This window comes from Scardinius erythrophthalmus (genome assembly GCF_964197995.2).
Source record: "Scardinius erythrophthalmus genome assembly, chromosome: 10".
NCBI classification, from domain to species: Eukaryota; Metazoa; Chordata; class Actinopteri; order Cypriniformes; family Leuciscidae; genus Scardinius; species Scardinius erythrophthalmus.
In genome coordinates, this window is record NC_138230.1 from 26,503,238 (window position 1) to 26,526,170 (window position 22,933).

The following is a 22,933-nucleotide window of genomic DNA, read 5'->3' on the forward strand; positions in this document are numbered from 1 at the left end:
GGCGGCGGTGTGAACGCACAGTAAGAAATGAAAGTTAAGGGAAATTGGCACAGTTAACAGCAAAATGAATGAGATTGACAGAATAATGCAAATGAAAAGATGCGAAGACCACTGAATAAGAACTAAATGTCATTTGCCAGATCTTGTCAGTTTGAAGAGTCAAATACTGAAATGTTACTGGTGCTGTCTGATAAGGATGAAAGAGAAATCAGATTAACTGGTTTCAACCCAAGATTGAATGTTTCCAGCAGTTTATCTTTTTATTTTGTTTTTTTGCGAAAAATGGATTTCAACCACGAGTAAAGGAAATTAGTCTGATGAGCGTGAGCTTCAGGATGAAGATGACGATGAAGATGAAGAAGTGATAGTGAGTCAGAAGTGATGGATAAATGAAAAAATGGATGTGACAAGTAGTTCTGTGGCACAAGTTTGATACTGAAATTGCTGCATCAAATCCTGAACTCAAAGTGTTAAAAGAGTATGAAGAATATCAAGTTGGCATAAATGATTACTACAGGTCACAGACTGGATCACAAGCTGGTGATTAATTTAAAGGGGTCATATAATGGTACATGTACTTTTACAAGTTGATTGCACTGAAATGTCTGTTGGCAGTGCCTGTACACAACCATCCTATCATGATAAAAATACATCCAGTGGTTTTGTTTTAATCTCCTTATATGTTTTCCCCTGTCTCAAATCAAGCCGTTCGATATTGTGACGTCACAATATCCAACGCCCCTCCCGCGATTGTTGAGTGACAGCAGTGTTTCAACACAAGACCCGCCCTGAGCAAGCTGTGACAGCTGTTGTCATAGTAGTCCGCCATTGTTGATATGCTGGAGCAGAATGGCATCTAAGCGATTGTGGTGTTCTGTTCTTAGATGTAATAAGGAACACAGCAGTCATTTGGATGTTCCTAAATCCGAGCCGTTGAAGATGCAGTGGCTGAGTTTTGTTTTTGAAGCGATATGCCCAAAGGATTGACGCGGGGATTCCCTCACGGGGATTCCCCACAATCATCTGTGCTTTCATGTTTGCGCAAATCATTTCACACCAGACAGCTTTACAAACGAGAAAAAACGGATCGGTACCAACGTGCTCCTGCTGGACCTCCAGAAGATGTGAGTGTAATGTTTTATTAACCTATTAGTATTTATATTAATCTTTGCAAAATTTGCAAACCTTGCTGCACGCTTCACGATGAATGCGTCTAAGGTTTACACTCAGGGTACATTACGGCATGTTTTCTATGTACGACGTTCTCAATATAATTCATAATCCCACGTTTATAATGAACAACGCGTGGTTATTGTGTTAGAAACGGTGTACGCACAGAACAGAGGGGCGGGGTGAGCAAAGCTCATTATCATTTAAAGACACATGCACTGAAACGGCGTGCTGAAAACAGAGCTGTTTTTGACCAGGTAAAATGAGTGTTTTCTTACAATACTAATGAGAATTTTTAATTAAAGTATATTACAAACTTTTAATTTAGACCCTAAAGAATCATATTAGCTTGTACAAAAATGGCATTATATGACCCCTTTAAAAGTACATTTACATTTAGTCATTTAGCAGACGCTTCTCACTTCACAAAAGTAGAAAGGAACATCAAATTAAGCCAGTTTCTAAACCTTGTAGAAAGTCTGAGCCTACGTCAAGCACCCAGGACCAAAGCTCTACCCATAGATCATTTAAAAAAATTACAGATCATGGTAATTCTCAATAGTCAGTTGATGATATGTTTGATCTGTTCAAAGTGATGCAATGCTAAAATGAAGTAACTAAATTGTTGGTCAAGCAGCAGAGCTTCTCTCAAGGGCCTTCGAGCATGCGATTGAGAACAAGACTAATAGCTGACAAGACAGGTTATACTATCTTGAACAGTTCACAAGTGAGGAACCACAAGCTCTTGTTCGCTGATGTGCACAGCTAAATGTGAACGTTTAGCTTCTTTGTATCCTGATACAAAGAAGCTAAACGTTTCCTCCAGCAGCATTATGGCAATGAACTGAAGATAGCTGCAGCTTACCTTGAAAAAGCCCTGAAATGACCACAGATCAAAACAAATGAAGACCTATACCTTATTCCTTATTAGATGAAGAAATACCATGGCTGATGTTGAATTCATGGCTGATATGAACAACCCAACAAACATGAGAATAGTCATTTCAAAATGCTGGAACGCAGAGAAACACAGCCATTGATATCCAGCAACGAAATGGAAGAACCACCACATTTGAAGATTTGGTCAACTTTATTGACTTGAATGCTCAAGTTTTGAAATACCCACTCTTTAGAGATATCCAGGATGTTAAAGTGGAGAGAAAAGGAAAGTCAAGTTCTCCAGCGGGGAGGAGCTTGAAGAAGAGTGGTTTCAAAGGTAGTTTTTTCACCACAAAAGTCTCGCTGGCTGGCAAGGACAAAGCAGAATACTCACAACGAAAGAAACAGAACACAGAGAAAGACTCCCATAAGATGAAGTGGAGTACAGGATGTGTGTACACCTGTTTGGTGCAATCTCTTCACCAAGTTGTTGTTACGCACTTCAAAGAACAGCAGAAACTGAATAAACGACACTACTCTAGAAGCAGCTCTTGAAGACTCTTGAAGAACTTTTATGCTGATGATTGCCTTAAATCAGTGGCAACTGAAGAACAAGCAATTACTCTTGCTAGGGATACCAGAGCGCTTTGTAAGCAAGGTGGGTTCCATTTGACAAAATTGAATAATAATAGCAGAGCTGTATATTTGTCCATACCTGAAGAAGAATGAGCCAAGAGTTACTTCCCATGGAAAGAACATTGAGAATTTGCAGGTGTACAGAGAAAGACACATTTCATTTAAAGATCGAAGTGCAAAACAAACCACTCATCAGAAGAGGTATATCAGTTGTTGGCTCTGTTTATGATCCCCTTGGGTTCCTAGCATTGTTTTTGCTACCAGCAAAGCTCATTCTGAGGAACCTATATAGAGAGAGAAAGTAGGATGTGATGAGGAAATTGTAGAGAAAAAGGCTGAAATATGGCTGTCCTGGCTGGAAGATTTGCAGAAGCTTGCAAACTTCAGTGTGAGTAGATGTATCAAACCTGCAGGGTTTGGGCATGTCAAGACTTTTCAATTGCATCACTTTGCAGATACTAGTGAGAATGGATACAGGACTGTCACACATCTCTTGTTGACAAACGACCACGATCAAAAGAGCTGCAAATTCATGACGGGAAAGTCCAGAGTAGCACCACTCAAGCAGGTTACTATTCCAAGAATGGAGTTGACATCAGCCACCATCGCAGTCAAAATGGATAGAATGCTGAGACCGGAGCTTCAAGTTGATCTTGAAGAGTCTAACTTTTGAACTGACAGTACCACACTGCTGAAATACATTGAGAATGACTCCACGAGATTTAAGTCATTTGTTGCAAACCGAAAATTAATATGAGAGGCTTCTAAACCTTCTCAATGGTTTAGAATACATCTTCTCAATGTAAGCTCTAAAGAAAATCCTACGAACCAAGTTTCAAGAGGTCTGAATGCTGACAACATCAGAAGCAAAAAACTGGATCAAAGAACCTAGTTTCCTGCTGAAGCCGCAATGTGAGTGGCCGGTTCAACCAGAGCATTCAGTGTCATTTTCAGATGACGACAGAGAGCTCAAAAAGTTTTCCACGCAAAAAAGAACACCTACCATGGAGAATATGGTGAAAGCTGATCTGGATCTAATTTGTTACAGCCAGAAACAGATATTTCCAGAAGAAGAGGAAAGGAAAGATGCATGTCAGGAAAGACAGCTGCATATTCCGATTGGATCCTTACCTTGGGGATGCTGTGTTAAGAGTTGGAGGAACTCTTAACTCTTAAAAGTTGTGATTTTTACCTGCTAGAGATGCGCGGTTGGCGGTTACAGCCGCGGACTCCGTGGATAAACCGCGGATCGGGCGGATGACGTGACGGAAAATAATATTTTAATTAAATTCGGGCGGGTGGCGGGCGGTTGAACTAATCAAATGAAAAATATATGTACACATACAATCAGCGGATGGCGGGCGGGTGCGGTTTTGAAAATTGGTCAAAAACGTTGGTGCGGATGGATGGCGGACGGATGATGAGTTTTGTGATGCGGTTGCGAATGAAATAATAGCCCATCTGCACATCTCTATTACCTGCCTCACTATTAGAGCCATTCATTTAGAAGTTGCACGTTTCTTGGACACAGATGCGTGTGTCAATTCTATATGCCGATTCTTTAGAGGAAGAGGTCATGTTTCAGTAATCCGTTCAGATAATGGAACAAACTTCACAGGAGCTGGAAAGGAGTTGTGTGAAGCATTGTAGAATTTGAATCAGTCAACAATTAAATAATTGACTGAATTTAACACTTAATATTTAACAAGCGCATCTCACCATGGTGGAGCCTAGGAACGTCAGAATCACACTGTAAGAAAGGTTCTGAATTCTGTATTGAAACAATTGAGTTCAAGTCAGTATTGGACAATGATGGCTTACATACTCTATTGTGTGAGGTGGAATCAATCAACAATGATGGACCCATTACCAAAACCTCTGATGACCTTAACGACCTAGAAGCCTTGACCCATCACCATCTATTTTTAATGAGGAAACAACCAGCCTTACCTCCAGGTGTGTTCAAGAAAGATGACGTTTATGCAAGGCATAGATGGAAACAAATTCAATACCTGGTGGATCTTTTCTAGAATTGGTGGACAGTGAAATACTTACCTCTTCAGCAGGAATGTCAGTGATGGTCCAGGCTGAAAATAAACTTTGAGATTGGAGACACAGTTCTGATTGTAGATTCCAATGCACCTTGGAATTCATGGATGATAGGTCATATCATCAAGACAATGCCAGACTCTAAGGGAAATGTTTGCAACATGCGTTAAGACAAAAAGCAGACACTGAATCGACCCATCTCCAAGATATGTCTTCAACAAGAAGCTGTCTGACAGTAGATTAAATGGAAGTTCAAGTTGTGACTCCAAAGACTCTAAAGCTTTGTGGCTCTAGATAATTTGGTAATTGATATAGTTTGTCTGCCTATACAATTAGGAGCTGGGGATGTAAGAGCCATCATTTGAATAATTAAAATGTAACACTAAAAGCATATATGTTTAAGTAGATACTTAAATTAGTTTAGGTTTTTGTTACTTATGTATATTGTTTGAGCACCCCTCTGTTTATTCTGTAATGGGTTCCTTTATGAATTGGCGTTTCTGTTAAGATTGGGTTGTTTCCTTTAAGAATGAAAGAAAGACAGAACAACACAGTGTTTGACCGGAGCTGTTTCTTTTGATTGTGCAAGGATTTTCAGTAAACAACTGAAACCTGAAAGAAGACCAGAGTCAATTCTTTGCCCAAAAGAATTACTAAGGATTATTGTTACTACACTGCCTATGATTGTGCTTCCCAGCCCTGGTCCTGAACTTCCTTCCGTCTCGTTCACTCGGATGTGCGTCATTGCTTACGTTGCACGAGTTCCGGTTCCGCCAGTAGTGAGCATAAGGTTTAAATGGAATGCCCTAAGCCCTTGATCACTTGTTATGGAGGTTGCCGTGGAGACTGTGGTCGCTCTTTCATTAGGAGTGGTGTCACTTTGCGAAATTATTTGGCAATTTCTGCACCTGAAAAGACTTTTTCAGAGAGGGATGCAGTCCCAGATTCAGGTTGTTTATTTGTAACAGTCTAGTCTTGAATCTGTAATAATTTCAATATTGTTATTTCTATTTATTTTGAACCACAACTGTACCCATTAAAGAGCTATTTGTCTCTGAACGGACATCTCGTGACTGCTCAATTTCCTCTAGAGTCTTGATTAGCATACATGTAAAAATTCATGAACCAGCTTCACTTGCCATTTTTAGCTTTTAATCATGACAATCATCAACTTAACCTAATTTAATTAATGTATTTATCATTAACAATCCTATTATAGTCATTAATGAACAGCCATACTAATAATGCACTAATGTAATGTACTAATATAGCATACTTATACATTTATTATTATTACTATTACTATTATTATTAGATGCAGTATATTGTTGTTATTGTTATTTTTTCATATTATTAAAACCAAATATTTATTCCTCCAAATTTCAGGGCCAAAGGCAAATTGCAAAGGTCAACCCCAGTGTGCCAGTACTTCAAATTTACTTTGAAGAAATTATGGACACAAAGACTGACTTCAGACTGTCTTAAGATGCCATATCTATGTTGGTTAGACTACCTGTAACCTGTAATTGAGGTGCTTGTGTTTCTCTATTGGCTCGGGCCATCGCTTCTTATAGTGTTGCGTCTTATGTGTTCTCCATTCCAAAGACCAGTGTCTTTCAGATCGTCCATTCAATTGGGAGAAGAATAGAGTTAACTTTATAGTTACTTACACTGTCTATCTGATATGAATAAAACACGTCGGCAAATATATTTGAATGGATTGTTATTGCTGCTTCCATAGACACCATTACAAACTATAAATGTATTGTTTTGCTATAAATGATATGTATTTAAATGCCTGAAACCTAAAATAAACATTACGTGGTTAAAAACACTGAATAGTTGTGATTTATGACAATCGCTGAGCATGTCTGTCTTTGGCTCAGCACCAGCCATAGCGCGAAAGCACAGTTTGAATCTAGCAGTAATGTCACATCACTGTACATTCGCTCCTTAGTGGTAAGCTGCTGCAGAGCGTGCCAAAATCGAAATTGCTCATGAGATGTAGAGGAAAATATCTAGTGGAAAATGAGAATGTTACGTTACAGAGAAGGTACCTCCAAGATCCATGAAAATCTTCTGAATGACTTTGAAAGTATTCTTCAGTTCTTTTGGATACTCCATATTCAGTGCATTCATGAGTCCGAACAAGTAAGCGTATGCTGCTGGCAGATCTGCAATGTCCTCAAGAACAATGGCCTCTTCCAGTATTAGTTGGTCAGAGTTGGTAGTGATGTAACAGCGGCATCTTCGGCCACAGTAAGGATTCCGATCTCTACATCTTTGGTGCCGTAATCTAAAGGAACAGTATCCTGGGAGAATAATTCATGGGATAGGGGTATTAATGGAAGTGTAAATTTAAAAATAATAACAACAACAACATTATTATTATTGATGTTGTTGTGTAAATAACCTGAATACATGTAAAACATAAATAGTTAAAAAAATGACCAAGAAATTAAAATGAAAATGGTAATTTACCAGACGCATCCTGAGTAAACTTGTAGATTTTTCATGCTGGAAAAGTGGCAATCTCACAAGATCTGTTGTCTTCCGAAGTGTGGTAATGTCACTCACCTAAAAAAAATAATTATATAAATATATTGTTTTATTTTTTTAAATCTGCAGATGCACTATGACCTTAACTCTTAAGAATTTAACATAGGGATCTCTACTGCTTTGGCAGTTAAATGTACAGCACACCCAAAAATGATAATTCTGTCATCTTTTACTCTCCCTCATGTAATTCCAAATCCATATGACTTGGTCCATAACAAAGATTTTTTTAAAGAATGTACAGATTGCTCTTTTACATACAGTGGCATCAAAAAAGATGTAAAATCATAAAATTTGTCAACAAAACATGCACTGTTTCCCAATTGACACAACTGAATGAAAAACAGACTGATGTCATTATGAAGTTTATGATATTGATAACTTATTTTATTAAGTTCTTTACTGACTATTTTCCTCTCTATATGTGTTCAATCAAAGTAGATTCTCATGGCTGAATAAAAAACAACTGGTTATTGCTTAACCTCTGAAATACTGCAAAACGCCACTGGTTCCTGCATGTCTTGAGACACCATTTTGAATGAATGCTAAAAGTCCTTGAAAACACTTCAAATGTCACTGTACGTAAATTACTGAAATTTGCAAATTTCTCCTTTTGTGTTCTGCAGGAGAAAGGAAGTCATAATGGTTTAGAACACATGATATAATTTACACATATTATACACATCATTTCAGGGTTAACTAAAGTAAAAAAAAATGGCTTAGTAATGGGTTTTCTTAGAGTGATAATTTCCATGTGATTAATCTTGCAACACAATAACATTGAATTGGACAACAAATGTAATTATATAGAAACAACTTGCATTAATGGTTTTATTCAGAAAGCTGTTAATACTGCAGTGTTTTGAATATATTAAAGGATCTTAAAAGTGTAGCCTACCTGTTCATCCAGCTTGTTCAAAAGTCCTGATTTCTTCTCTAAATGCATTCATTCTTCCTGTAGAGTTTTAGGAGAGGTATTGTGTACTTTTCAAGGGATATGTAGAACTTCCACAGGAGGTTGACGTTACAGATACACGAAAACTCCATGGAGATCTGTCTAAAAAAATTGTAATTTGAATCACCACAAAGTTTTACTGCTACAAGTATTACTAAAATGTTCTAAATCTTTAGAAATAATAATTAATATCGACAGTTGCTATTAAATGGTTTACCAGGCGGCAGGCCATCTCTCTCTGAACTCCTCAACTAGTGTAAATACATAATGAGCAAACATCTCATTTGATATGACAAAACATACAGTTAATTATAAAAATGATTAATACCAGACATGTTCACAAGTCCATAAAGGCCAAGTCCAAGTCAAGTCTTTGTACCTTTTTTTTAACAATATTTCTTAATTGTAATTAACAGTGTTTTGAACTTTCAAAACGGATTTCTACAACAAAAATGTCTAGTGTAGTGTAGTGTATTAGTGTAGTCTAGTGTATTACTTAAATCATTAATTAAGTAATTTAAATTAAAAAACGTATTCACAATAAAAGAAGCATTATTTTTAAAATACATAACATTATGCCATTTGGAATACAGGGAGAGTCACCACGAGGAAAAAAAAAACTTCCACAATTTAGATAATAGATATCTTCCACAATTTAGTTTCAAAATCACAAAACCTTTGCATCACAATCCATATTATGGGATTTTGCGCCATCTAGAGTGCATCGTAAGACAGAGACTTTAACTGATCTCATAGGTTGCTTTAATCAAAAACATAAATATGTAATGCAATTCTAAAAATTGAGATGTGGATATCAGACGCATGCAAAGTGAAGGGTCTTTGCAAAATACAAACACAACCACCGCTATGCCCACAAGTTACTACGCTAAGTTACATCTGATTGGTTTGTTACTTCAGCGATTTTTCTGTACCGTCGTCTGATTGGTCCAATAGTTTTGCGATGAGTCTCCCAGCCAATCATTGCTCACTTTTTGAGTTATTTATTAGTAACCAGAATGAGGAGGAAAGATTGACTTCCGTGTTTTTGCTTTAGTCTTGGTGTTTTCTCCGTCATAATGGGTGCGTGTATGGCCTTGTGTTCGCTGGCGAGCTGCGTAAGTCCAAAATATTGTTTTAAAATGGCTTAGCCTACTTTTTCCCCCTCACTTTATGTTGTCAAACTTCAACGGGTAACGTAAAGACAGCAACTGTTCCTTGTTTGTTTAACGTTAACGTTACGTATAAACTATAAGGTGTTTTAGAAAACATTAATAAATGACTGTATAGCCATATCTTTATGTTATCTCAAAACTTTATAAACCATGTTTAACTTTCCCTCACGAGTTTTTCGCCCACATTCGATTTTACACTTTCCTTTTCAGACTTAACATTTCCATTTTATCAGTGCAGTTTAATATAATTGTTTAACATACAGACCCAAGCTACTCATATAACGTTAGTTGATATAGTAGGTTGTTCCCCTTGTATGACAGGGAAATGAGTGTATTTGCTGTGTTGAACTTGAGTGAGTGTTCTTGTCCTGTAGGCGTCCTGTCTCTGCGGCTCTGCGCCATGTCTTTTATCAGGATGTTGCCCTTCTACATACAACTCCACTGTGACCCGCCTGGCCTTCTCCTTTTTTCTGCTGCTGGGCACTATAGTGTCCATCATCATGATCCTGCCAGGCATGGAGACACAGCTAAAGAAGGTACGCATACTGCTTGTGTCGTTCTGCAGGTAGTGCATGGGCTCACAGCATAGCTGGTGTGCTCATGAGGATCCAAGTTTGAATCTGTCCCAATGATCCCGCTTCCTCTCTCTGCATTCCAGTCCTAAAAAACAAAAACAATGAAAACATATAGACCAGTGCCAGAAATAGTTTTTAGTAAAGGGCAATATTTGAAGATTTCTTCATTTGAGCTCAGGAATAAACACAAATCTGTATGTTTATATGTTCATGTTTATTAAAAGAAAGTTAATCATATTTTCATATTTTTATTTTTTTTACATAAACCGTTCTTTGGCTGGTTTGTTTGCCTTCTCTCATTTGTGATATGCTTTAGTAACTTTATGAACACACAGCAAGCTTACGAGAGGCAGCTGAGACATTCTGTTTGCAGTATTAGGCTACTTTATACAATTTTGTGGGTTATACATAATCATTATCTTAAATGTAAAATGTTTTGTTCTGTTCATTAACTTTTGAAATGAGGAATGTATAAACACCCACATTATGTTAGTAAGATGTTAAAACACATTCTTGATGTGATCAAAATGCATTCTTTGATCACTGTGTAAAACAGCAGATGTTTTTCTTTTTTGGTGAATTTATCAACAGATTCCTGGTTTTTGTGAAGGAGGCTCTTCTATACCAGGGATTGAAGGGAAGGTGAACTGTGAGATCATTGTTGGCTATAAGTCGGTCTACAGGATGTGCTTTGCCATGGCCTGTTTCTTCTTCTTCTTCTCCATCATCATGATCCGTGTGAGAAGCAGCAAGGATCCACGAGCTTCAATTCAAAACGGGTATATTTTTACTGTTTGCTGTTCCAGCTGGCATTCTCATAAAATCTTTACCAACTCAAATATTTTCACTAACAAGTGTTGCCCTCTACTGTTGAAAGCTGGGTTATTTTTTATTTTTTTGATATATGTGAAATTCCTTTTTGCACAATAGTTTCTGTCTAGGAAGCCTTACATAATGACTCATGCCAATGTGACACTTTTTTAGTTTCTGGTTCTTCAAGTTCTTGATTCTGGTCGCTCTTACTGTGGGAGCTTTCTTCATTCCAGATGGAGCATTCAACACGGGTAAGTAAGCTGATAAATAAGAAAATAAAGACTATAGTTCAGTAATTACATGAAAAAAAAAGGTTGTTGCTGTTTTTAATATATTTTTTGTTATGGTAATTTTCACAAATATTTTTCCACTCATTACAAGTTATGGTAAATGGCCAGTGTGATCTTTGTGCTGCTATTCTATTAAAGATAAATCACTTTATTGGTATCACTGCTACGTAGGTTTTTTTCAGTACTCATAGTTCCCATGCGCGAATCGGTGGGCGGGGCTAAAGAGGCAATAATGTAGTAGGTGTTGGTCTTCTGCAGGGGCAGTCTGTCGTTGCACTTTTACGTTATAATGAGACAAAATCCAAAACAAGTCAATTTGGCTTGGTTTCAATAAAAGCTGTTATTGGACTAACAAGTACGTTTTGATTTCTGAAACTTACAGGATATATTTTTAGTACAATGACCTCTTATAGGTCAAAAAATTTGATTTCTCAATTAATGACCCCTTTACTAAAAGTCTTCTTTAAAAGTCTTCTAGTTATGCTTTGCTGTAAATCATTTATTTTAAAAAAGAATTGCTCTTTGTGAGTGCAGTCTCTATAAAATAAGTCACTTCAGCTGGACAGTCATGCCAGTTCATTGGGTCAAAAGGAATGGATGTAAAACCTAAATGTTGTCCATTGCAGTGTGGTACTACTTTGGTGTGGTTGGGTCCTTCATCTTCATTCTGATTCAGCTCATTCTGCTGGTGGATTTTGCTCACACCTGGAATCAAAAGTGGGTGGAGAACGCAGAGGACGGGAACCGTAAATGCTGGTTTGCAGGTATGTTCAGCAACATTGTTTCCCCATGACTAAGCTTTAAAACTGATGACGGTAAAAGCTGAAAGCATGTGAAACGATAGAGTCACAAGCATTAAAATCTATTCTGTCCTAACCAGCTGCAGCATTGAGAAGCAATAGACTTTTTTCCACAGACTATGATGATGCAATTCCACAATTACTAACATCGTAAATCTAGGAAGGTTTTTTTTTTTTTTTTTTATAGCACTATAGTTTGTGTTATATTACTTCGACATTAAATTGCAGAGAACTAGTTAACGCTGCAACATGAGTGTTTATAATACAACGGCTAAGGGAGTGACGGCTAATTTGGCATCTTTCTTTATTATAACCAATGTAATAAGTCTCACTACCTTTTTTTTATTTGCTCTTTTGTAAAGTCATGGAAATGGCACCATAGTTTGCCTTTGGCTATTTGAGTAAATGAGAATACAAAAATTAGATTTGTTGTAGTTTCCGTTCGCCACTATTGAAGTTTAGCCAACTATGACGACTTCCGCTTCGGAGATCCCCGTAAATGTGAATATTGACAGATGTGTGTTTTCTCCACAGCCCTGCTCTCTTTCACATTGGTGCACTATATCTGTGCCTTCGCTGCTGTGGTTTTGTTCTATGTATTCTACACACAGCCAGATGACTGCACAGAGCACAAAGTCTTCATCAGCCTCAACCTCATCTTTTGTATCATTGTGTCTGTGGTGGCCATCCTTCCAAAAGTGCAGGTCATTCCCACACTCATTTGATCCATTTGTGCTCATTTGTTTTCTTGTTTTTCTCTGTCACTCTTATGCAGTGCCAAGACTACGCTCAAAAGGCTAAAGCTGTTCTGCTTTGGGGTGTTTTGGGTTTTGTGGGAGTGTGTAGAATCAAAATGTGAACATTTGCATTGTATATGTGTTACAGGAATCTCAGCCGAGTTCTGGCCTGCTCCAGCCGTCTGTCATCTCTCTCTACACCATGTATCTCACATGGTCTGCTATGAGCAACAACCCCAGTAAGTCTCACAACCAGGTTGGTATGTCCATACCAACATTAACCTCTTTAATGCTGTTTCACTTTTGTTGATTTTAATAGATGTTTGGATTGAATTACTAATTTAGTTTCTACTGTATGTTGACCCTTCTCTTTAAAAGAAAGTTTCAGAAAAACACTGTCTGGTGTTTACATGTACAATAAAAAGTTGATAAATTAAGAATTTGACATTGAGGGGAGTTACATTAAAAAAAGTGAAATCAGAGTAAATCATATCCAAAAAATCAGGTTTTGTTTAAACGTTCTAGAACAACGATCTAGGGTGGTTACATAAGTTAAAAGTAAATTATGTTTAAATACAGTAGCTATAATGTTCAGCATCTATCCACATTTTTTGTTTGTTTTTCACCTTTATTTGGATAGTGTCTGGACAATATATTTTGATACTGAGTCTGACAATATATTTAACTCTGACTCGGTCAGCAGGTTACTCACAAAACACCCCGACGGCTTTTTATGATAGCAGGTGACTTTAACCAAACCGACTAAGAAAGTCCTACCTAAATTTTATCAGTGTCTACTGTTTATACTGTTCCCACGAGAGTAGACAACATTTTAGACCATGTGTACACAAATGCACAGGGTGCTTACAGAGCCTTCCCCCGCCCCCACCGTGGTAGTTCTGACCATTCTTCTGTTATGCTAGTGCCCTCTTATCAACCACTTTAGAAACAGGAGAAACCAGAGTCATCAGAAGATGGCCAGAGGGAGCCATATCAGCTCTGGAGCACTGTTTTGTTTTTTGCACCAATTGGTATGTGTTCAAAGAGGCTGCCACATCTGATGGTGTGATAAGATATTGAAGAATATGCTTCATCTGTTACACGTTACATCAGCAAATGTGTAGATGATGTTGCTCCCTCCAGGAAAATAACAGATCCCCCAAACCAGAAACCTTTATGCAGATGTCTGCTCGCTCCTCAAACTATGAGATGCTGCTTTCAGGGAAGGTGACAAAGCAGCATTGAAGGAAGCAAGGAACAAACTCACTGCTGGAATAAAAAGAGCCCAGGCCACATACTCCCACAGGATCCAGGATCACCTGGAGATTAATGACCCCCGGCGAATGTAGAAAGGGCTAAAGGACCTTACCGACTACAAGAGCAAAAACTACAACAATGCTTCTGTTAATGATCCTTTTTGCCTCATGCATTGAACAATTATTTTGCTCGTTTTGAGGAATCCAAATGCAGGTGCTGTTCCTTACAACAGCTGGGGTAAAAAGGACTCTAGAGAGAGTGAACCAACGCAAGGCTACTGGCCCAGATGGGATTCCTAAGTATGCTCGCACCGGCTGACAGATGTCCTTACAGACACCTTTAACATCTCGCTAACACAGTCTGTGGTTCCAGCATGCCTCAAAACTTCCATCTTCATTCCTGTACCAAAAAAATCAACAATAACCTGCTTCAATGACTATCGGCCTGTGGCACTCGCATCAATCATCATGAAGTGCCTTGAACTTGCATCGAGACCATCATCCCACCCACACTGGACCCCTTACAGTTTGCTTACTGACACAATCGCTCTACTGCAGATGCCATATCATATGTCATCCACCTGGCTCTTTCACATCTAAAACAGAATGCTTTTCATCGATTTCAGTTCAGCAGTTAATACTACTTTGCCACAGACACTAATCAGTAAACTCTTCACACTCTGACTTAACGCCACACTCTGCAACTGGGTTCTGGACTTCCTCACTTTAACAGAACTCGGGTAGTAAGGATCCACGAGAATACATCACACTCTCTCACTCTGAACACCGGAGCCCTTCAGGACTGTGTTCCCAGTCCATTATTACTGTTCACACTACTCACCCATGACTGTATTGCTCAGCATCAGAACAATCACATCAAGTTCGCTGACGATACAACAGTGGTGGGCCTAATCTCACATAACGAGACAGAGTACAGAGAGGAGGTAAGAGACCTTGAGCTGTGGTGCACAGAAAACAATATGTCGCTTAACTTCAACGAGACGAAAGAAGTGATTGTAGACTTCAGGAAATCTGCTCTTTACCCTCCACTGCACATTAATGGAGCGGCGTTGGAAAGTTCCTGGGGGTTCACATAACTAATGATTTCTCCTGGAACCAGAACACCACTTTCCTGGTAAAGAAGGCCCAATAACGTCTACACTTCCTGAGAAGGCTGGCACGAGTAAGAATTTTTTTTACAAACATAAACTTTTACAGATGTGTAGTGGAGAGCATCTTGACCAATAACATCACAGTCTGGTTTGGCAGCTGTTCTTCCACTGACAAGCGGGCCCTACAGAGGGTGGTAAAGTTTTCGTAGAAAATCATTGTGTCCAGACTTCATCTATGGAGGATATATACAAAGTCCGGTGCATTAAGAGAGCAACCAGAATTGTAAAGGACAGCACCCATCCCTCTGCTGAATTGTTCTGCCCACTGCCATCTGGAAGAAGATTCAGAAATGTCCGAGCACGGACCACGAGACCGAAGAACAGCTTTTCTCCCCAGGCGATCAGGTTACTTAACAGCACTGGCTGACCACTGCCATTCCCCCCGCCACCCCCACCCTATAGGGAGAGAAATTACAATAAAAATACTTGAACTTAAGTCTGACGTCACGTGCCACCGTTTCCGGGTTCAAACGCTCTATCAGATGCCAAAACCAAACAACATATGGTACTAATAATCTCTCACTCTCTGCAGTAAACTACAGAAAAATCATGCTCCTAAACTTTATCTCCATTCCGAAATACCAGATGGCCAAGCAGTGATTCATATTTCATGTATTGTTAAAATAATGGTGTCTGGGTTGCCATAAGTCCAGAGATTGTAATGTAGCCTACACTGTGAGTTTATAAAAGCTTACCTTAAATGTGTAATATGAATAAATAGTTCTAATAAACAGCTGAATCTCACTTGAAACGATTGAAGGCTTGGCCCCGGAAATAGTAATCCATCCATGACTTAAACGGATAGAGTGGACAGGAAGCAATGTGGAAGAGAGAAGCAGACAACTCGCTTGTCTAATATATTTTGTATATATTTTCGTAATATATTTCTGCTGTTTTGATAATTTATACCTCCTGTTAACTTCAAGTCAAGTCACCGCAGTTTTAACAATATAGATTGTTTCAAAGCAGCTTTACAGTGACAATAGGAAATTAAAGTAACAGAGATTGTTTTGGCTTTACAGCAGCTCTAGAATAAAGTTATTGTCCAGCTAAAGTTAGTTTTGATTGATTCACTTCCGTCACAACGAACATCAGTTATTAATTTAACACAACCCCGTTCTAACAGAAAAGCCTTAAGTTCTCTCTGCGCAAATTTTAAAAACGCGAACCTATGAGAACGCTGATGGCGTGCACATGCGTATAACATGTTCAGTCTATAGGTATGCGCGTTTGAATATATATGTACGCAGATGTGTAGTCCTTCACAAACCAACCCTCAAGAAACTACTTGTCTGGCCTTAAAATTTATAATACTAAATTTTTATCACTTCCGCTTAGCCACATGAAACTGGAATTATCTCAACCAGGTTTTGTCTGTACAGAGATAAAGGGAAGGGAAGGAGGCTTTCACAGAGGAGAGAGACTAGTTGATACTTCAGGACTGCGCTGTCGTCGTGTCAAGGTGCAGGTCCTTCATCAGATCTGGGTACGGCCTGGATCCGGTGGACTGCAGTAAACCTCGGGATAAACGGAGAGACTAATATTAGCGTAGACGCCATTCTTCTTGTGTTGTAACAAGTACATCAGGATTTATGGGAAGTGTTCCCAGTTACAACATTGAATTATAGAAGTCTATAATGTGTTGTGTATGCTAGGTCAAAGAGATGCGTTTTTAGTCTAGATTTAAACTGATTGAGTGTGTCTGCTTCCCGGACAATGTTAGGAAGACTGTTCCAAAGTTTTGGTGCTAAATAGGAAAAGGATCTACCGCCAGCAGTTGATTTTGATATTCTAGGTATTATCAACTGGCTGAAATTTTGAGATTGCAATAGACGTGAAGGACTATAATGCGTTAAGAGCTCGCTCAAGTACTGGGGAGCTAAACCATTTAGAAACTCTTTTGGACTATATAGTTCAGAAACTCTATTAGAGTTCAACCACACACCCTCTCTTTAAAACCTCACCCTCCAAAATGTGCAAAATGAATGACAAGCAAAGAGAGAGAGTCTAATAGGCCATATCAGAGACAAGTGACAAATTGCACCCAAATTTTTCACAACACCGATTTCAGTGATTGTTTGCAGAAACTAATTTTATGTACATTTCCATTCAAAAGTTTGGGATTGGTTAGATTTTTTTGAAAGAGGTCTCTTAATCATCAAGGCTGCATTTATTTGATCAAAAATACAGTAAAAACAGTATTATTGTGAAATACTATTACGATTTCAAAAAACTGTTTTCTATTTTTATATATTTTTAAAATTGTATTTATTTGTCTGGAGACAAAGCTGATTTTTCAGCATCATTACTCCAGTCTTCCATTTCACATGATCCTTGAAATCATTCTAATAAGGTGTAAACTGTAAAACATTATTTTTTAGGATTCCTTGTTTCTTGAAGTTCAAAAGAACTGCATTTAAAAAAAAAGAAAAAAAAAAAGAAATCTATTGTAACATTATAACAGTTTTGATCTAATAAATGCTTCCTTGCTGAATGAAAGCAATAATTTCAAAAAGTTACTGGCCTCAAACTTTGACCAGTAGTTTATATCATTGTCTGATGGTCTCTTAATAATTGTTTTCTCACACTACATGATTCCATTACAAAATATAGAAATCACTTGCTTATAGACGCTATACCAGAACAAAGGAATTCTTGGAAAGACATCGGAAAATTCCAGGCGCCAGTTGTTTGTTTACATAAGTGAATGCTGGGAAATAAGACATAAACACATGGAGCTGCTTGAATGGAAAAAATAACATACCTCAGCAACCTCCAGGCCAAATGTAATATGATTTAATGCAATTAAATTTTAAAGGAGCATTTTTACTGTGGAGAACAGTATGAAAATTGTCCCAATTATTGGCCCTCAATCATTAACTCAGAATAATTGCATTATAGCCAGTTAGCATGTGTAAAATGAATAACAGGATCAGTATCTATTTTAGAGTATTACTGTATGCTGTTGTTTCCTCATAAATTAACATGTATGACACATCTTTTTTTCTCTCTGTGCACAGATCGTAAGTGCAACCCCAGTCTGTTGAGTCTAGTCAATGGCGGGCCAACAGCACCCACTCCCACCAGTGCCCCCGGTATCCATACACAGTGGTGGGATGCTCAGAGCATTGTGGGTTTGGTCATCTTCCTCCTGTGCACACTGTATGCCAGGTGAGTTTATAACCATCATCCTTACCACTGCTAACAACAGACAAGGACTATTTAATATCATTAGTTAAATGAAAACCAGTGATGCTGAGCAGTATATCTAATATAAAATATTTCAATATTTTTTTTATCCTTTTGATTGTATTCAAATAAATAAATGTATTGTAGAATTTGCTTCGAAATGGCTTAAAAACAATTACAAATAAATTATAATCAAAGGATGAAAAACATTTTACCTTAATGCCCTCATGCTCATTACTTGTCTACTGACAGGATTTGTAGGAAATACAATGTCCAAATGAAAAGCACATTGAAATAATTGCTATATTCATGATATTTGTTTATTTTACATTCCTGCGTAAAGTCTGCGGTCATAAAAGGATTAGTTCAATCCAGAATTAAAGGGATAGTTCACCCAAAAATGAAAATGCTGTCATCATTTACTCACCCTCATGTTGTTCCAAACCTGTATGACTTTCTTTCTTCTACTGAACACAAAAGAAGATATTTTAAAGAAGGCTGGTAAGTAAACAGTTGCTGGTCCCCATTGACTTCCATAGTATTTTTTTTTCCTACTATGGAAGTCAGTGGGGTCCATCAATCGTTGGTTACCAACTTTCTTCAAAATATCTTCTTTTGTGTTCAGCAGAAGAAAGAAAGTCATACAGGTTTGGAACAACATGAAAGTGAGTAAATGAGGATAGCATTTTCATTTTTGGGTGAACTATCCCTTTAAAATGTCCTGATCATTTACTGACCCCCATGTCATCCAGGATGTTCATGTCTTTCTTTCTTCAGTCAAAAAGAAATTAAGATTTTTGAGGAAAACATTCCAGGATTTTTCTCCATATAGTGGACTTCAATGGGGACCAACGGGTTGAAGGTCCAAATTGCAGTTTCAATGAAGCTTCAAAGGGCTCTACACGATCCAAGCCGAGGAATAAGTGTCTTATCTAGCGAAACGATTGGTGTGCACTAGCTCTGCGATGCCCATCCACAACTTCATGCATTATGTAATCACGTTGGAAAGGTCACGTGTGACATTGGTGAAAAACTCCATTTAATTTTCTCTAAAATCATTTAACGTTGTTTTACCTTTTTTTGTAAAGGGCATTTGACCTAGTCTTTGCACGTTCGCTTTAACACTGGGTCAGTATTTCTGCTACACGCGTGACCTTTCCAGCATGATTATGTAAGAGGTGAAGTCGTGGATGCACTTTGCAGAGCTAGTGCAAGACGAGCATGTGTGGTTAAAAAGTATGACTGTTCAAAGAAAATGACAGATTGTTTCGCTAGATAAGACCCTTATTCCTCAGTTGGGATCGTGTAGAGCCCTTTGAAGCTTCATTGAAATTGCAATTTGGACCTTTAACCCATTGGTTCCTGTTGAAGTCCACTATATGGAGAAAAATCCTGGAATATTTTCCTCAAAAACGTTAGTTTCTTTTCGACTGAAGAAAGAAAGACATGAACATCTTGGAAGACGGGGGTGAGTAAATTATCAGGAAATTTTAATTCTGGAGTGAACTACTCCTTTAAGATTTTTAAATGTGTTTGAAAGAAGTCTCTTATGCTCAACAAGGCTGCATTTATTTGTCCAACATTATTGTGAAATATTATTTAATTTAAAGTCAAAATTTAAAAATTTAAAATATAGTTTATGTCTGAATTTTCAGCTGCAATTCAGTCACATGATACTTCAGAAATCATTTAAATCTGTTTTAAAAATGTATTAATAAAAAAAAAATTATCTTTCTGACCCCAAACTTTTTAATGGCGCTATATATCATCAAATCATATTCAGTATGTCCTAAATGTTCAGTATATCCGCCAAAAATGTTAAATTGTAATTGTTTATTTTTTGTAAAATTTCTAACTAAGCCACATTTGACAAGTTTTCTTCTCTTTTTCTAGCATTCGTTCCTCAAACAACAGCCAGGTGAACAAGCTCATGCAGACAGAGGAAGTTCAGGGGCTGGCGAGCACTGATGAGCATGTCTCTGAGGATGGCGTGAGACGAGCTGTGGATAACGAAGAGGACAGCGTCACATACAGCTACTCGTTTTTCCATTTCTCCCTCTTCCTTGCCTCCCTCTACATCATGATGACCTTGACCAACTGGTATCAGTGAGTGTCTAGAGCAGGGGTATTCAGTTAAAGTTCCAAGAGGTCCGGTCTCTATATTTCCTTCCCAGCGGAGGTCCAGACTATTATATAGTCTCCAATGATTAGATGAGGATATTGGGCCCTCAGGGCCAAAGCAGTGGCATCTGAGAATTATATATATATATATATATATATATATATATATATATATATATATAGTGCTCAGCGTAACCTCCTTTGAAAAGTAAAATTAACACCCTAATTTTAGTTAAAGTGAAAAATGTGTATTCTAAGTTATATTATTAAGCTTACTTTCATGTTATAAGTTAAACAGATGTTATATTAAACTTAGTCGTGTGTGTATATATATATATATATGTATTTTTTTTATATATATATATATAAAAAACTTTCATCAGTTGAGTCCAATTAGCTATGAAGATTAAAAGGTTAGATCAGGTGTTTTATCAAGCTATTATTATCTTTACATTTAGATGCATATGAAAGGCAGAAGGCCATGTGACAGAAAAATATTGTATGTGGATTCAAGGTTTTCATTTTTAAAGTATGGGCCATTTTTTATATTTTGCTTAAAATAAGCATCTACTAAAAACAATGTACATAATCAAAATGCCCTTATCATGAGCAGAGCAAAGTTGACCAGTAAATTTCAAAGTTTAAGTTGTCTTTCCTTGCCATCTACTAATATTTTTCCCAATTATAACATTGTTTATTATGAAATGTTCTTAACATGCTGAATAATAATGCTAAATGTAGATGAAAAAAAGAAATTGTCACAATCCTGGTTTGTCATATGTATGTATGACAGATAAAAATAACTATATTTGCAGCATTGTTTTCTGCAGTGTTTTAGCAAAAGTTCTATCTAGTAAAATCAATCTATTTTACTGCTCGCTGTGTTTCTGCTACAACAACACTGTGTTGTTAAAATAACCACGTCATCTGCAGCTCTTAATGTGGTGCTTTAGTGGGAGAGAGAAACAACGCGCATGGAACGGAAAGGGCTTGAATGAAGCGTGTTTGGCTCTAGACAAAAATATTAGAGGAAATAGTGGCGAAAGCTCATCACCATAAATGACCCTGAGCACTTGTGCGGTGTACCGCTCCGTTGTTTTGATGAGCTGCTCACTTTAAACTGTAGAAAATGTAACATGATGCTACAGTTGTCATTATGTCTCGCGGTCCGCCATTTGAATATGCCTGGTCTAGAATATCCTAAAACAGCACAACTGTGATCGCCCAGTATTTTCCCTTTCATTTTGTCCATAGGCATTTCAAAACAGGTCTTCAATCCTCAGTAATGTTTGTATGGTGAAAATAAATTGGGTTTTTTACTTTTGCAAACAAATTGTCCCACTTTACATTATGCCGTTTTTGAGTTGAGTTCTGTGTACATGTTAATATCTTCTCTTTCCTTCTCAGGCCTGAAACCGACTATGCAGCCATGAAAACCACTATGCCATCTGTGTGGGTGAAGATCTGCTCGAGTTGGCTGGGACTGGCACTGTACCTCTGGACTCTTGTGGCTCCGGTAATCCTGGCCGACCGAGACTTCAGCTAAATGCCCATACGATTCTACAAGTGGCCTTATACATATTACCTTATGCTGAGTTCACTTAGTAAATTACAGAAGTTTTTGTTTCTTAAGATGTTTTGAGCCCTTGAATTATGCACACCTTTATAGGACACTTTTCATTTACATTTTTGTTGTTACATAATCAAAAACCTTTATCAAACCTCTTCAACCTAACCCACAATACACCTGTCATAAATGATGCTTCGATCTAGGTAAAGACTAAATAGGTCACTTTTATGTATAACTCTTTCTGTTTTAAAAATGATCTAGAATTCTTTGTGAATTTATGTATACTTCAATTCACATATTCTGACATCACACATTATTTTATACATCCATTTCTGGATATTTTATTGTTCTTTATATCTGTCTTGGGTCCAATTTTGTGACAAATTGCACTACGTTTGATCAAATCAAAGATGAATGTTCAGTTGAAAATGAAGATCGCCTTATACATGTCAATATTTTGATGAAACATTTTTCTAAAGAACTATATCCATTTACACTTTCGAAGCTTTATGATGACATTCCTGACCAAAAAGATTCTAGTTCTGTTTTTGTACTTTATTCATTCTTATAAAACTGATTATTAAAGAAAATGTACACTAGAAGTTATGGTTCATTAATCCATTTATTCAAAGCCTGCTACTGTAATACAGCAAGTTATTCCCTCTGTATATGGTTACTTGTGTTTTTATTATAATTTTAGAAAGAAAAAAAAAGTTGGATCAATGACAAGCAAACAAATCTAATTTTTTAACTTGCATCTGTTCAAACCCTGCAATGCTGCGATATGTGTCGCCATCCTTGAAGAATGTAATTTGCTAGTGATGTAATAGTGAGATCCTAAAGTGTACCGCTTGGTTGTGTGACGTGGCTGATGGTGCTACACCGTGGAATCCTTTTCACTTTGCGCTGACCTCACTAATTGTGCTCTCTCACTTTCCACCCGCCGGCTGTCCCACTGCGGGTATCTCCCTGTCTATCTTGTCATTATTCCTG

The 22,933-nt window shown here is 37.5% G+C and overlaps 1 protein-coding gene across 1 annotated transcript; it reads left to right on the top strand.

Moving 5' to 3' along the window:
* The first annotated feature begins 9,259 nt into the window (after positions 1-9,259).
* serinc2 (serine incorporator 2) lies at positions 9,260-22,542 on the top strand. Its single transcript, XM_081375951.1, has 10 exons — positions 9,260-9,360; positions 9,792-9,953; positions 10,584-10,771; positions 10,977-11,056; positions 11,722-11,859; positions 12,430-12,599; positions 12,781-12,871; positions 18,081-18,231; positions 20,143-20,355; positions 21,778-22,542. Exons 1-10 carry the CDS (start codon positions 9,322-9,324, stop codon positions 21,914-21,916), a joined length of 1,371 nt encoding a protein of 456 aa, XP_081232077.1. The 5' UTR covers positions 9,260-9,321; the 3' UTR covers positions 21,917-22,542.
* The last annotated feature ends 391 nt before the right edge of the window (positions 22,543-22,933 follow it).

What these genes read in the sequence shown, in the direction of transcription:
- serinc2 (XM_081375951.1), top strand. Translation starts at nt 9,322, where the DNA reads ATGGGTGCGTGTATGGCCTTGTGTTCGCTGGCGAGCTGC. An exon ending in TGTGTTCGCTGGCGAGCTGC is followed by an intron (nt 9,361 to 9,791) that starts GTAAGTCCAAAA and finishes CTTGTCCTGTAG; the next exon opens with GCGTCCTGTCTCTGCGGCTC. An exon ending in CCATCCTTCCAAAAGTGCAG is followed by an intron (nt 12,600 to 12,780) that starts GTCATTCCCACA and finishes TATGTGTTACAG; the next exon opens with GAATCTCAGCCGAGTTCTGG.